At 51.8% G+C, this 15,161-nt stretch overlaps 1 protein-coding gene and 1 pseudogene across 1 annotated transcript; both read right to left on the bottom strand.

Annotated features, from left to right (window-relative positions):
• Positions 1-214: 214 nt before the first annotated feature.
• On the bottom strand, positions 215-1,082 carry LOC123785657 (glyceraldehyde-3-phosphate dehydrogenase pseudogene; annotated as a pseudogene).
• An 11,255-nt stretch (positions 1,083-12,337) lies between these two features.
• Positions 12,338-14,251, bottom strand: GARIN4 (golgi associated RAB2 interactor family member 4). Its single transcript, XM_045787910.2, has one exon. The coding sequence runs from the start codon at positions 14,249-14,251 to the stop codon at positions 12,437-12,439; it is 1,815 nt and encodes a 604-aa protein (XP_045643866.2). The 3' UTR covers positions 12,338-12,436.
• Between the last annotated feature and the right edge of the window lie 910 nt (positions 14,252-15,161).

Here is a 15,161-nt window from a genome sequence, read left to right as displayed (position 1 = left end):
TTAGGTAGAGAGAAGCAGGTGGGCTTGGATTTTGCAAGTTCTATTATATTGAGGCACAACTTCTGGTCACCCACATGACCTCCAATTAAAATGAGTCAAACACAAGCTCACGCAGCATCAGTGTCGCCGTCCCTGAACACAGGGACCAGGTCTGGGATGGAGGGGAGGATGGGGCAAGAGAGCTCGCAGCCAGTGAGTGACGTGCATGTGCATATCACATGTGGGTATCACTGTTAAAGTCACAGGAGACAACCTGGTCCTCAGAGTACCCCAGGATGCCCTTGACGGGGTCCTCCAATGCCTACTTCACCACCCTCTTGATGTCATTGTATTTGGCAGCTTTCTCCAGGTGGCAGATCAGATCTACAACTGACATGCTGGAGGTGGGAACATGGAAGACCATGCCAGTGAGCTTCCCATTCATCTCAGGGATGACCTTGCCTACAGCTTTGGTGGTGCCAGTAGAAGCAGGGATGATGTTCTGGGCAGCCCTTCATCCATCACACCACAGCCTCCCAGAGGGGCCATCCACAGTCTTCTGGGTGGCAGTGATGGCACGGACTGTGTCATGAATCCCTCCACGATGCTGAAGTTGTCATGAATGACCTTGGCCAGAGGGGCCAAGCAGTTGGTGGTGCAGGAGGTATTGCTGACAGTCTAGAGGTAGTTGTCATATTTTCATGGTTCATGCGCATCACAAACGTGGGGACATCAGCAAAGGGGCAGAGATGATGACCCTCTTGGCCCCACCCTTCAAGTGAACCCCAGCCTTCTCCATCGTGGTGAAGACCCCAGTGGACTCCACAACACACTCAGCATCAACATCACCCCATTTGACATTGGCGGGATTTTGTTCCTGGAAGATGTAGATGGGCTTTCCATTGATGACAAGTTTCCTGTTCTCAACCTTGACTGTGCTGTTGGATTTGCTGTGGGGGGATCATACTAGAACATGTAGACCATGGTGCTGAGGTCAATGAAGGGGTCACTGATGGTGAAAATAGCCACTTTGCCAGAGTTAAATCTGCCCTGGGGACCAGGTGCCCACTATGGCCAAATCTGTGTACCCTGACCTTCACCATCCTGTCTCAGGGACATGGCTGGCACTGCACCAGAAGATGTCTGTCAAATGCGGAGGAGCAGAGAGCCCAATTTTAATTGTCTTTAAAACAACATCTTCCTTCAGATTATCAGATCCACTAAAAAGCTTCCCAAGGGACCATCACAAAGTCTCCTACCAGGAGCCCTGGGAGAGGTGCTCAGATCACCAGGCCTGAGGCAGCTCCGGACCTTGGGCACAGCCAAGGAGGAGTGACAGAAGGGGAGCCCCTCCTCCTGCTCTCTGGAGTCCTCTGTGACTCAGTCTCCCTCAGCTGAAGCTCCCTCGCTGCCTGCATACCTCACACTCCGCCGATTTGTCTGTGAGCGCAGACTTGTAAGCAATGAGCACTAAATCAAGGCAGTTTTCCTGAATCAGGAAAATGATGAGCACATTCTGAACCTTGACAGGCGTTTCTTTCTTCATTTCTGGAGAATTTAAAAATAGATCTGGAGATGACTCTGCAGCTGAATTCCACAGGCATGATATCCCCTTTTCACAGTAGAAATGTAAGGAAAACAGCTGACTGAAAAGGCCTTTTCTTGATGTCATTAGTTGTCCTCCAGACCCAACGTCAGGATCTCAACTAAGTGACAGGCGCCATTGTTGGGGCAGGGCCAGCCCTGGGCAACAGCACGGAAGGCCCCTTCCATTCTCTTTCCTCTTCGTTCCCTCAGCGCCCCCTCTCAACTTACCCACTGGTCTTTCCCACTGCAAGGCACAGGGGAGTGTATTCCCAGTCTGGCTCATCTTCACCCACACCTGGGCTGTGTGAAAACACAGATTGTTGAGCCCTGCCCCTGGAGAGGGACTCAGAAACCTGGGGTCAGACCGGGGAATCTGTATTTTTAACTCTTCCCTTGGTCACTCTGTTTAAGAAACGCTAGTGTCATGCAACCAGCAAGGACTTTGGAATCAGGCAAAGCTGACTTCAAATCTAACTTTTGCCACTGTGGCCAGGGACCATTACTAAGCTTCTCTGAGTCTCAGTTTGCCCATCTGTAAAATATGAGACTTGAGTAAAACAATGTCTTTTAAATTCTCTCTGGTTGAAAATTTCTATTCTTCTTCTTCCCAAATATAAAATCAGATTCTCCCCAAATAGCTCATTAATCCAGGGGGAGAATCAAGGATAAGAATCACAGTGCTAAAAAGAATAGGACCAGGGCACCTGGGTGGCTCAGTCCGCTAAGCATCTGACTCTTGATTTCAGCTCAGTCATGATCTCACGGTCGTGAGATTGAGCCCTACATCGGGCTCTCTGCTCAGCTTGGAAACTGCTTGTCCCTCTCCCTCCTCCAGCTTGCTGTCACTCTCTCTCTCAAATAAGTAAATAAAGTCTTACAAAAAGATAAAAAGAACAGGACCATACCTGCCTATCACCCTATCCTTCGTCTCCACCCTACCCCACCTGGGAGCTCAAAAGGCAGAGGCCATGACTTCAAAGCTCTTGGGCAGCTAGCGGAGGCCTGATGCCGGGGCCCTGTGTGAAGTGGGGGAGTCCTGGATGGATAAAGCCCTAGCTGGCTGGGTAGGCAGCAGGGCTCTGAGCTCTGTCCGTGCTTGTTGGTGGAGCACAAGTTCAGGGACTCCAGGTGTCCCAGGAGTGTTGGTCCATGTGACTGCTGGTGGCTAGCCGCCACAGTGTCGGGAATGACCCGCCACAAGCAGGTGCCTGCTATTCCCTGGCTCACCACTGCAGGCACCGAGCCCACATTATAGCAGGTGTTCATGATTTTTAAGGTCCTGGAACATAATGGGCACACGATAAGGACTCAATAAGTATCACTTTCTGCCAAGTCCTGCATTACAATAAGATAAAACTGACTAATAAGACAATTATGAGTTACTCTTCTAGAGAGATCATCATTTTAAGGGGGAGAGACACAGTGTTAAGACCAAGAACAAATTCTGGAATGTAGAGAATGTAGAGATGGAAATATTTGGGGGAAGGGGCAGGAGAGGTCTTCTAGCTCCTGTAAATTATACTTGCGGGATTTCCTATATCAATAGAAAATTTAAAAATCTTTTGCTCCTTCCTTCTCCCTTCTTGTCAATAATCCTTTGCCTCCCTCTCTTTTAAGAATCAGATTGTGCTGGGCACCTGGGTGGCTCAGTAGGTTAAGCGTCTGCCTTGAGCTCAGGCCATGATCCCAGGGTCCTGAGATCGAGCCCCGTGTCCCTCTGCCCCTTCCCCTGCCTGTGTGCGTGTGCGTGTGAGTGCGCGTGCATGCTCTCCTTCTCCCAAATAAATAAATAAAATCTTTTTTAAAAAAGATAAACTTGTGCTGATTCTATCATGCCCAAACTACTGGTCAATCATAACTCATATTTAGCAGAAACATTTTGGAAAAGTCTTTTCTTTTCTTGGAATCTTTAAGAAAAGGGCAGCTACTCCCTTTTGAAGTTATTCAGAGCATCTCAGTTTAGGGTCAGAAGAATGGGCTCTTGTTTCTTGAGCCACCTTCCTCTTCCCTGTCCTTTCTCACTGTGGTCCTTTTTTCCCTCCTCCTGGAAATGAGGAGCCTAAGACTTTCTACCTGGGTTGATCGATCCAAGAGCCATCCTCTGAGGTCTTCTTTATGAACATCCAGACTTCCTAACCCCCCCCCCCCGGGCAGGTTCCAGAATATTCTGTTCACTTGGCCAGCCACACCCAATGAGGAACAAGCAGAAGAAGGTCAATGTAGGAAATGCAACGGGAGAAGAGAATAGTGGAGTCTTGTCATGGGAAGTGGGATGTGAATAAAATGCCCATTTCCAAGGATGCCATAATACCCTGGGTGCTCTGCTCTCCAAGATGTACACTGTAGCGTGGTTTTGGCAGGGCATGGAACTGAACCAGAGCTCAGCGCCAAGAGAGGAGAAAGAGGGAAGGCTTGGTGGCCAGATGCTTTCTCTTCCTCTGACTTTTGCTGGGTCACTTAGAAACGACACAGAAACCCGGACTGTGTTCCTTCCTCTGAGTGACTTCCAGCTATGTCCCTCCCTGACCCCCAACTGGAGGCCACACTATTTTTAAATTTCTCTCGGGAAGTAGATTCCAAAATTTCTGTAAGTCTTCCCGTCAGGGGAGCCTCTGATTTCCAGTAAATTCAGGGTCGCATAGTTTTCTATATCATTTGCATTCAGTTTGCATAAAATTAGCATGCTTTGGAGTCCTGGACTCTGAGTCAAAGCAACCCAGAGAATTAATGCAAACGGGCTCCAGCTTTTGTGCTCCACTGAAGTGGCAGAGCGAGGCAGCCTCAGCCTCAGAGAGAGAGTGGCAGCTCTGACTTGTCGGAAGAGGTCCGGTCATCTCCTAATCTGCAGATTCTCACGATGGGCCCACTGATAACTCTGTCGGCTTTTGTTTTCCAGACCCTGAAGCTTCATCCTTAATGTGGTGGGGACTAGGAGAGGGAAATGGAGTCATGACAGGTGTGGGGGGTTAGGTAGGACAGGAGCCAGGTGAGGAGGGACTCTCAGCTCTAAGTAAAGTTGGGGGTGGAGATGGGAGGAAGGAGGACTGAGATCATCAATGGACTGAGAGAGCCTACAGGAGCCCTGGGGTAGAAAAAGGAGAGAGGGGAGAGGTAGGAGGGAGCAAGACTGGGTGGGTAGGCACTGCATGGCTAGTTAGAACAGAGAATGGACATTTGTTATCTAGGAAGCGAATGGTCAAAGTCAGCGAGTGCCTGGCCAGGCAGATTCCCTGGGAGCCATTCCTTTCCTCTCTGTTAGACAGGGCTTTCTTGGGCCCAGAAATTCATCCTTGGGTCTGCCCAGGGATGGTGTGAGGTGTCACAGCCTGAAAGTACCAATGACAGATTTTATAGTGGTTCCAGGTAAGACAGAGGTCAGCAGGCTGGAACTAGAAGACCAAACCACTCTGCCCACATTTGCAGCTCGTTCCTCCAGTGGCCAAGACACACTGGGCCTGAATGAAAGGCACTGTCTGTAGCAGAGGAGTGGAGGGAAACGGAGTGACCCCCAGGGCCAGGGGCCAGGGTGGTACCTGGCATGGCGCCCAGTGTCCTAAGCCATGGGGTTTATTGACTGCCTGCTGGCTGTAGGCTGGTCGCTCACCACGGCCTGGGGTCAGATGCCTTCTAAGGCCACACGCTCCACAGAGTCAGCCCCCGAGGGGGTCAGGAGGGCAGAGACCCCTTGGCATTCAATCCTGACTCCACCCCTGCAGGCCTTGGCTAAGTTATTTGAACTTGTCTGTTCATCTGTGAAATGGGAATAATTGTGCCGACTTTGTGGAGCTGTGGAAAAGCGCTAAACACTGTAGCCCCTGCAGAGCTTTTAGAACAGTGGCTGCCAAGAGAGGAGGCTCTCAGTAGATACTACTGTTCTCATACGTGGCAACCCCAAATAAGTTGCAAGAAAAAGGCTGCGGAGCTTGGAGGGAGACGCGGGGTGGGCTCCCAGTTCCTTGGCTCTGTGCCCAGCGTGGCGGCTGCTCTGCGCGCACACTTGTGGCCCCGCTGATGCAGCCACGGCAGCCACGGAAGCCACGGCAGCCGGCCGTCGGAGGAGGGCCAGGCACGGGCTCGCGCCCACCGCAGGCTGGGGAATGACTCTGGCGGTGAGGCGGTTTCCTTTTCTCACTCTGTCTCTCCAGGAGGGGAGTATGAAGGAAGAGAAACTGCTCCTTTATTAGTTTGGCAAGCAGGCGCCCCTCAGCTGGAGGGAGGGACCCCGCAAGAAGAAAGGCACGGGACCTTGCCTGACTTATTCGTACCCCTCCTAGTAAAGGGCCTGCTGGCCTGGCCTCTGTGGGTAAGGCAGGGCTGGGCATCAGTGGTGGTGATTCTCTGGGTCCTGGGCCTCCTGTCAGGCAGCTCAGAGGGCTGCTGGAAGGAGCGGTGCAGGGCCATAGGGAAGGATGCAATGCGCTGGACGCACTGTGCCCGGATGCAGGAGTGACTGCTGGGCCCTTACTTGTCCACAGAGCCCCCCACAGGTGCCGTTTCTCCCCGACTCACACAGCCAGCCTCCGCGACACTCTCAGCGTATCCCCTGTTTGCACAGCTGCTATCCTGTGGCCGAAAGCACTGAGCTGGCGGATTAAAGAAAGTGCTGAGAGCCTTCTTAACAGGTGATTCTCCATGTCCTTACTGCTGAGAGCCCAGAGCCATGCGCCAACCCTCCATGTTTTCTCCAGCCCTTGCTCCTCCCTTGAGATCCAGCCCCTGAGGCTATGGGACCCGCTCTTGGGGCCCTTGCCTCCTCCCAAGTGGAGTTAGCAGACGAAACAGACTGTATCCTAACAGTGTTCTGTGTCTTGGGCCTGGCCAGAGAGTTGTGTCTTCTTGCCCTAGGTCATGTCAGGTTTATCCTTGGCCTGACTTCCGTCATCATCAGCTTAAGTTACATTCTCCATCCCTGGATGCCCGGAAAAGTCCCAGACTGGTTGCTAGTTGCAAGTCAAGTTTAGAGGATTCTTGGGTTTCGGCATCAGAAAGGAGTGATTGTGTCTGGGTATAGTAGTTGCTTGGAGGGGGACTGGTTGCACTAACCCTGACTTGCTCCATCCACAAGACCCCTGTCCGTTTCTGAAGCCTGGGTCCCGGGCCAGGGCTGGGCCAGGCCTCTCTGGGAGCAGAGGCCTGCCAGCATTGTTTTTGCTCCTTGACCAAAAAGCTGAAATGACATCGTAATGTTGAGGCAGTGAATGTGAAACAGAAAACAAATGGCTTTAGTTCCAGGAAGTTAGAAATGGAAGGAAAAGTTGTAGATGTTCTTCGAGACCCACTGTGGACTAGGTTTTGTGCTGTGCTAGCCGGAACGCTGCTACTGACTTGAAGTAGGACCTTGGGAAAGCCCCTCTCCTCTCTAGGCCTCAACTTCCTCATATGTAAAGTGCATCTGGGATTAGTCAAGACCCTTCCGGGCCTGACAGGCTGTGTGGTTCTAGGTGTCCCAGTACTCTATCCCCCGGGGTCAAAGAGCTTGAAGATATGTGGGGAGGGATGGGGAGAAGGGGACTAAGAAATGTCCAGTGGGGGTTCTTGTGAATTTAGTTAACTGAAATGGGGAGGACAAGAAGAGAGTAAGAAAATAAAATAAAAAGAGGGAAGGACATAAGAGAGGGAGTTAAGGAGAGGGAAAGTAGGAAACCTGGAGGTGGCCACATTGACCTCAGGGCTCCTTAGGTACATCCTGGCCAGGCCAACTTTGTTAGAATTGGGGGTGGGGGGTGGCAAATTGTATTTTCCAAAGAAGGCCGCAATACTATTTCCCGCCTCCACGTCCTCTTGCAATGTGGTCTTGTCATTTCCCTATGAAGAAGCGGAGTTCCATTTCTCTCCCTTTAAATCTGGGCTACCCTTATGACTCGCTTGTAACCAGTAGAATATGGTAGGGGTTACGCTGGGTGCCTTCCGAGGCTCAGTGAGATATTTGCTCTGAGGGAAGCCTACCTGACCACCCGTGACCATCATGGGGAAGGCCACATGTAGGCATTCCTGTGGAGAATCCCGCCTTATGGCCATTTCCCTCAAGGCACCAGACATGTGAATGAAGATCCCTTTGACCTTCCAGACCAGACTACTGACTGGACCAGTTGAGCCCTGCCCAAATTCCTGATGGAGAAGAAGCTACGAGATATCATTTTTCAGGTCACAAAGTTGGGGGTAGTTTGTTATAAAGCAAAAGGATGGTAGGAGAGGCTTATAAAAATAAAAGCTTCTTGAAGATCTCAAGACTTTTAAGATCTCAGAGATGTGTGAGATTTCAAAACTAATTTGGAAGCCAACTTCTAGCTTTGCCTATTCAGGACATTATAACAAAATTACCATTTTCTATAGGTCACCATATTATGTTTTAAAAGAGTGTATTTTTATGAGAAAGGGAGAAAAGGCACTTCATCCCACCAGATTGGTTAGAAGGAAAGAGAAGAGCAACATCAAATGTTGCCAAGGACGTGCAACCAGCAGACTCTCACACGCTCCCGGTGGGAGTGTAATGGCGCGGTCGCCGTGGAAGCAGCGTCTAGAACTGAGCATGTGCGTATATGCAGTTCCATTTCTAAGTATATGCCTCACAGAAATGTATGTATATTTTTACCAAGAGATCTGCATAGAAACGTTCATAGCAGCACTATTCTTATTAGCCAAAAACCGGAAATAACCCAAGCACCCACCAATGGCTGAATGAATAAATTGTATCATATGAAATACCATAGAGCAGTGAGAATGAATGACTCATTGCCAGAAAAACCGTGGACAAATCTCATGAATATGATGTCGAGGGAAAGAAACCAGAGTCAAAGAATACATACAATGCGATTCCGTTTACCTAAAGTTGAAAAATGTCAGAAGCTAGGATAATGGTTACCCTGGGTGGTAGAGAACATGAGGGGGGCTTCTTGGGGGGGGGGGGGCGATGTTCTGATTCATCACCGGTGTTAGCTATGTGGGGGTTTTTGGTATGTATGCTATATTTCAAACGAAAATGTTAAAAACGGAAGGAAGGACATGCTCTCAAAGCAAAGAAAAGGTCTTTAAAAAACTAATTTAACTTTATAGAAGTTTTATGAAAAACTTACTAATTTCCCAGAAGGGAAGGTCTGAGCAGAAAGGTGATGGAGAAAGAGGAGGACTTGGGAGTTTGGGGTTCTTGGGAAATGTCCTTCTCTTCTCTATGATGCCTCCTTCTTTACACTGCCCAAGGCCATCACCAAACTTTGATTTGTGTTACTGGTGTGTGTGTGTGTGTGTGTGTGTGTGTGTGTGTGTGTGTGTGTGTGTGTATACATGAACTATCTTGCCCATAGCATAGCACGTGCTCAACAATTGTTTCTCGAATGACTTCTAGGCTGCAGAGAGACCCTGACACTAACTCCACCCTACCCCTATTCTGGATGGTCACTCATTATGCCCTTGACTTGGAACCCCCAACCTCCTAGGGTACCGGTCTAGTAGCCACTCCGCATTCTGCCACTCCCCTGCCAGAGGCTTGGAGCCATGCAGCCTGGATGAAAGACATTACTCAGACCCCTCCCCCCAGCTCACACCTCTGGGATTGGCATTAGGCTAATTGTGGTGTGACAAAGGGAAGGGGTGACTGCCCCTCAGCCTCAGTTCTGGCTCCCATCGTTCAAGCGATAGCCTGCAGTGCCAGGATATGGCCACTAGGGGCTCTACTGGGCGACGTTTATGTGCGGTGAGGAAGGTTCCTTGGGAATACCTCCTGCCCAGACACACAAGAAACCGCTCAGGGAGTCTCTCCTCTCCTCTCCAGTCCCTTTGGCTGCCTTATCCTGATGTTTTACCCCTTAGCCACGTAGAAGCTGTTTTATATCTTAAGACATTCCTCCTTGCCTCTCTTTTTGCTATCCCCCACACTGACCACCAGTCACCATGGGGGGAGGACACTTCCCCTTTTGTCTGTTCTACCTCCTTTAGATGAGTGCTGAACCTACGCCATGAGCTCCCTGTCTTTCAGGATGTGGGCTGGAAAACTGTCCTGTTCCATCTTTTCAACATCTCCTGACTCTGTCCCCTTCCGTTTCCCCACTGCCACACAGGATCAGTTTCCCCTCTGGCCAGGATTAATGCAATGGTTTCCTGGAGGATCCCCGTCTCCAGACAGCCCCCTGTCTATCAGCTGTCCACCCTGGAGCCAGAGAGAACTCACTCCCATCAAATGCTGGCTTTCAATGGCTCCCCAAGGCCCAGACATTCACACAGCACACCAGGGGCCTGAAGACCCAGCTGCCTGATTCTCCAGCCTCACGCCCCTCTTCTCCCCTTGTGCTCCTGCCAGCAATACTGAAATACCTCTAATTGCTCAACACATCGTGATATTTCGAGTCTTTGTACTTGGCACACATTCTTCTCTGTGACCTGCACCTCCTGCACTCTTTACCCTTGCTCCCCATACCTCCTCCACCTGGCAGAGCCCTAAAACTGCCAAGTCCTCTGTGAACCCTTCCCCAACCCAAGACTCCTCTCTCTGCCCTGGAGTCCCTCCTCTGAATGGATCCTGTGCCCTGACCATGCGTCTTTCCTTGTATCTGTCACTCAAGAGTTGTGACGATTACTCAAGGCCGTCCTGTTTTTCCATCGACTCCGTAGCTCCCTGCAGGACACAGAGCTAGGACTCAGCAGGCGATACATGAAGGGTGTTGCCTCATCCCTCTCTGCACCATCACCTCCACCTTGAGCAAGTCCTTTAAATGCTCTTAACTCCCATTTGCTGATTTGCCAAATGGAGACCTGAGAGAATCAGAAAGGGGCACATACATTAAAGAACTTTAACCGGCTAAGCGCTATTAAACAGCTAAATGCTATGCAGATGTCTTTATTCCAGACTAGTGTTTACCTGCACCTGCCTGTGTGGAAATCAGAGGGTCAAAGGAATGCGATGTGATCTTTTTGTAACTTCCCCGCCTTGAGTCCAGGGAAAAGCTGGTTAAGAGTAAACTATTAATTCTGTCTCCCTGCAGCTCCGAGTCTTGTCTGAAGCTCTGGGTTAATGATTCTGAAGCTGTTTTCTTCCCAGGGCCAATCCGAATCTAATCTTTGGCATGTTCTATTCTTTAAGAGTAACTTGACTCACTCCAATAATTCTCCATCCTGGGTTGTGAACCTTGTTGTGCCTGAGGAAACAGTGGATGTGTGTGGGTCTCTGGCTCCCTTCTTTCCTCCCCAGCGCCCCACCCCATGGCCACCACGACCATTCCCTTTACTAACAGAACAGACTCCTCTCCTCCCCCACTGGAGGTCCGAGCACCATGGATCCTGTGACCTAACAGATCATCTCCCGCACGTGAAGTTTAAGGATTTGTTTTCTGAACGCCAGAAGGAGAAACCCTTTTAAATTGTTTCTCCATACCAAAGTTTAATTAGTGGCTGTGGGAGGAATGGATTGTAGGGAGATTCCAGACTGGTCCCTGGAATCCCAGGCAGGAGGTCTGTTTATGGCTGCAGCGCAGGTCACCCGGAGGCTGGGGATAGAAGCCTGGGAGCCAGACGCAGCTCAAGGGTGGTCTGGACACTCTTGAGAGAAGACTAGCTGAGGGCTGTGAGCTCACTGAAATTCAAAAATCAGCTCACAGTGACTCACTACCAGGAGTCCCCTGGCTTCCATTCCACCCTCCCCTTAAACCAGTGCATTTGGTGCAGAGTTTTGGAACATACTGGTGGGAATGCTTTGCATAAAGGAGTGGATCACCGTTCTGCAAAGGTTTCACTGTGCAGTGGGAACAAGTTAACTTTTCTGAGCCTCAGTGATCCTATCTGTAAAATAGAGATTACATTTATTGTAGGTAAATTATTACAAGAACCCAGAAGCCAATTTAAAGAAACTAGACCTTTCAGACATAACACTTTCGTGCGTAAACATTAAGGGAAAGGCACTGGTATGTCTGAAGCAATAACTTCATCATAACTGCCACGGCACTTCTAGGACCATTCTAATTGCAGAGATCATAATGTGAAAAATACGCCTGTGCACACACTGCCTTGCTTAACAGAACATTTCTAACAGCACTGAAAGCCCTGTGTTCACCTTGTGATTCTGTCTTACCTTTCCACCCTGGAGAAAACCACTGTTCCGAATTTTGTGTTTACTGTTCCCTTGTTTTTGTCACACAAGTACTTTTGATCTTGTTTTTGATAAGTGGAATAGGTTACAGTCACAGAATAGGTTTTTCCCTAGGCCAAGGTATGTAGCCGCCCACTGTTGCATGTATATCTCTATTCACATCCTATTGTATTATCAATTGTGTTGATGGTAATTTGGGCTGCTGGCAGTGTTTTGCTCTTTTTTGCTATAAACATTCTCACGGTCTTAGAACCAACCGTTGTCTCTCCAGGGTGTATGCCAAGGAAAGAACTTGCTAAGTCTAGACCAGAATATTGCCAACAAAGGCTGCCGTAACCCTCTTCCCTCCACGGAATAGCCTGAGGAGATGGGCTTTGTCCCTATTCTTATTTTGTCTATGGACCTTCGGGGGTTAGGAACGTTTATAAAAATAGAGAAATGGTGGAGGTGGAGCATTCCGGGCCATAGTTTGACTGTCAGCTGTGGCCCTGAGGAACAAGCCAGACAGGCCTTGAGGCAGGATGAGCTTTGACTCTGAGCATGGGTGTGAGATGGGGGCTGCCCTCGACTGGACCCTGGGGGACTCAGGTGGCAGCCCCGCTGACCTCACAGAATCCACTGTGAGTTCACTACTGGGCTGCAGGAACTAGAAATTCAGACAGAATGCAGCATGCCATTGTCAGATTGTATGGGGTTTTTTATTTCAACTGCAGTGAGGAAAGCTGGAATGGGGTCTCCGGGGATACGTCCCTGAGCCCCGGCCCCCTTTGCAGCTGCCGAAAGCTCTGGGTCCTACTAATGTGCTTCGAAGGTCTCCATGATGTCAGATGTCCCGCTCCCCGCGCTCTCCAAGCACTGGCCAGTCTCTGCGGCCTCCATGATGGCCTCCATACCGCTCCTGTCCACGGTCTTCGCCAACATGTCCACGTCTCTGCCGCGTGGGGAGGCCACGGTTCTCGTGGTAAGGTTGGCTTTGACGTTCCGCAGGAACGAGCTGATCCTGCCGAGCCTCTTGGTGGCGGAGGCCGAGCTGGTGGTGGATAAGCTCCGCCCCGATTTGTGGGAGGTCCTGGACTCCTTGGCGGTGGGGGCGTGGCTGATGCCTTTGTGGGGGGCGCGCCCGCCGTCCCCGGGGCTGCCGCGGCCCTTCTCCTTCTTGTCCTCCCGCGCGGCCCGCTGGCCGGCTAAGGACCGGCTGGAGGCTTTCCGCGGGAGCTTGTCCCCCGGGGCCTTGTGGCGGCTCTCGGCGGCCCTGCGGCGACGGGAGCTCCGGAGGGCTCGCTCCTTTTCCCGGCGCTCCCTCCGCTCCCTCCGGCCCTTGCGGAGCTGCCTTCCCGCCTGCTCCCCCGAGCCGCCCGCGCTCGGCGCGTCCGAGAGCAGCGCTCCCTCCACCACGTCCAGAGCGCCTTCTCCCGCCGTCTTGCCGGCGGCTCCTGTCCCGGCGAAAGCCAGGGACATGCTGGCCCCTGGGAAACTGTTGGACGAGTCGGAAGTAAACCCTGGGGTCTTTGCGGTACCTGCCAAGGCCATGTTCAGGCTCTTCGGGGACATGTTGGCAGCGCCCGCGACGGCGAGGTGGGCTCTGCTTCCTCCTGGACGCTTGGTGGCTGCGCCGGCTATGGCCCTGCTTCGCTGTTCGGGGGCCCCAGACCTGGTGATCGCCACGCTCAAAGCGCCTGCTGTGTTGCCTGCTGTGACCCCCGCTGCGAACCCTGCTGCTGTCCCTGCAGCCACCACTGCCGCCGCCCCCGCTGCCTCCCCCGCCCCCGCCGCCTCTGTCGTTGCCCCTGCTGCCGACTCCTTGTCCAGCCCTGTAGCTTTGGTGTTTGGGGCGGCTATGTCGGGCATGGTGTTGGGTTTGTGGGAGTCCTGATGGGTCCCCTCCCCGCCAGCAAAAGCTGCAGAGGTGGCCCCGGCCACTTCAGAGACCACGTGGAGGCTCCGGATGCTGACCTGGTCCTGATCCCCTTTTCCTTGGAAATCTGCCCCTGTTGGGCTCCTCCTGTCCTCCTCCTCAAACACAGGCATGCACAGCATGTCCTCCGCTGGAATGGCGTAGGTACTGCTGTGACTGTCCACCGGCGGTCGCAGGAGGTAAATGAGCTTTTCCCAGTAGCCAAAGAGGTCTTCCCGCGCGTCCAGAGGGGGACTCAGCTGCAGGTAGCATGAGCGGCCCGTAGCGAACTTGAGGCGCAGCTGTTGCTTCTCCCGGTTGTGGATGGAGATCCTCACAAACTTCAAGGGAAGGAGCCTGGTGAGCTCCAAGGTCTTTGAAGCCTTGCGGCCTTTTCCCTTGGTGGCCTGGCCACGCCCGGCATGCTCTTCGCAGCCGGTCGCGGGTCGGGCCAGCAGCATGACATCTGGGAGCGGCAGGATGGGGCTGGTGGATGCAATGCCCACCGTCACCATTCTGACTCGGTTGTGCACATCAATGACTTCTCCCCTTTTGGTAATCTGGATAAAGTCGCTTTCAAAAATAGGTGCGTACTTGAATATGTCGTATTCTCCCTTGTGCAGTTGTCGCTGTAGTTTCCCCACAGCGGTGTTGAACATACCCACTCCGGAGGCACTATGGGCTGTGTGGTACGGTAGCAGGGACTCGGTGTTCATGACTACCTTGTGTCACAAGCAGTGCTGGCTGGCCGGGGGGTCCCTGGATCTTCTCTCCCTCCGCCTTGTTGGGTTGGCAGGGGGTGCAGCAGCCCTCCTGTGTCACCCGGGTGGCTCTGCGGCAGGTGTCTCAATCCCACCCCACCCCACAGGCCACAGGCCACAGGCCACAGGCCCCCCTTTGGCTCAGAACCTCCCAGAGACAGGGGTCAGGGTGGGGGGCTCTGAGGATGGCAGAGGGGATGCTGTCAGGTGCCTGGACCCCAGACTGAATCTCTGCAATCGTGTAGAGATGGACAGTGGGCTCCTCCACCTCACCTCTGTCCCTGATTTTTTTATCTTCCTGCGAAGCTGCGAACTACAGTCCTGGTGAGAGAAGTGACCACTCTCTCAGCCTAAACCCCTGCGCAGCCATATTTATCCTCTGCTGCCCTTTGTGACCTGTCACTGTCACATACCCCTTTGTTCTCATCCTCCAGACACCCCCTCAGGGCAGGGCCACCATCCTCCCCCCAAATGCCCCATTGTCCCCACAGAGGCCCACCCTGCCAGGGACTCAGGTGGGTATCAAAATAAAAATTTCTTCAAATGGAACAATTTTGTGTGGGGACTTTTTCCCCCTCCCCCAAATATAAAAGATTCAGCAACTGGACAAAGTCTATAGGAATGTAAGATGATGGGATACATTTGATTGAGCTCATGGTTTCATTTTATCCAAGAACCCAGAGTTGGCAGTCTTGGTCCTTAGCCCGCTCTTTCATAAAATCACAGTAGACACTGATGCTAGCAGCCATATATGATAACATTAAAAACTGTATCCCGTAGACACCATGCCATGTTCTCCACGTATGACCGTAAGAATCCATGGAGTTTGGTACTGTTGCTGTTTTACAGGTGAAAGAGTGAGGCG

This window comes from Ursus americanus, chromosome 2 (assembly GCF_024610735.1).
Source record: "Ursus americanus isolate L20-20 chromosome 2, mUrsAme1.1.p, whole genome shotgun sequence".
NCBI classification, from domain to species: Eukaryota; Metazoa; Chordata; class Mammalia; order Carnivora; family Ursidae; genus Ursus; species Ursus americanus.
The sequence above is the reverse complement of the archived record's forward strand: the minus strand, read 5'-3'. Positions and strand labels throughout refer to the sequence as shown.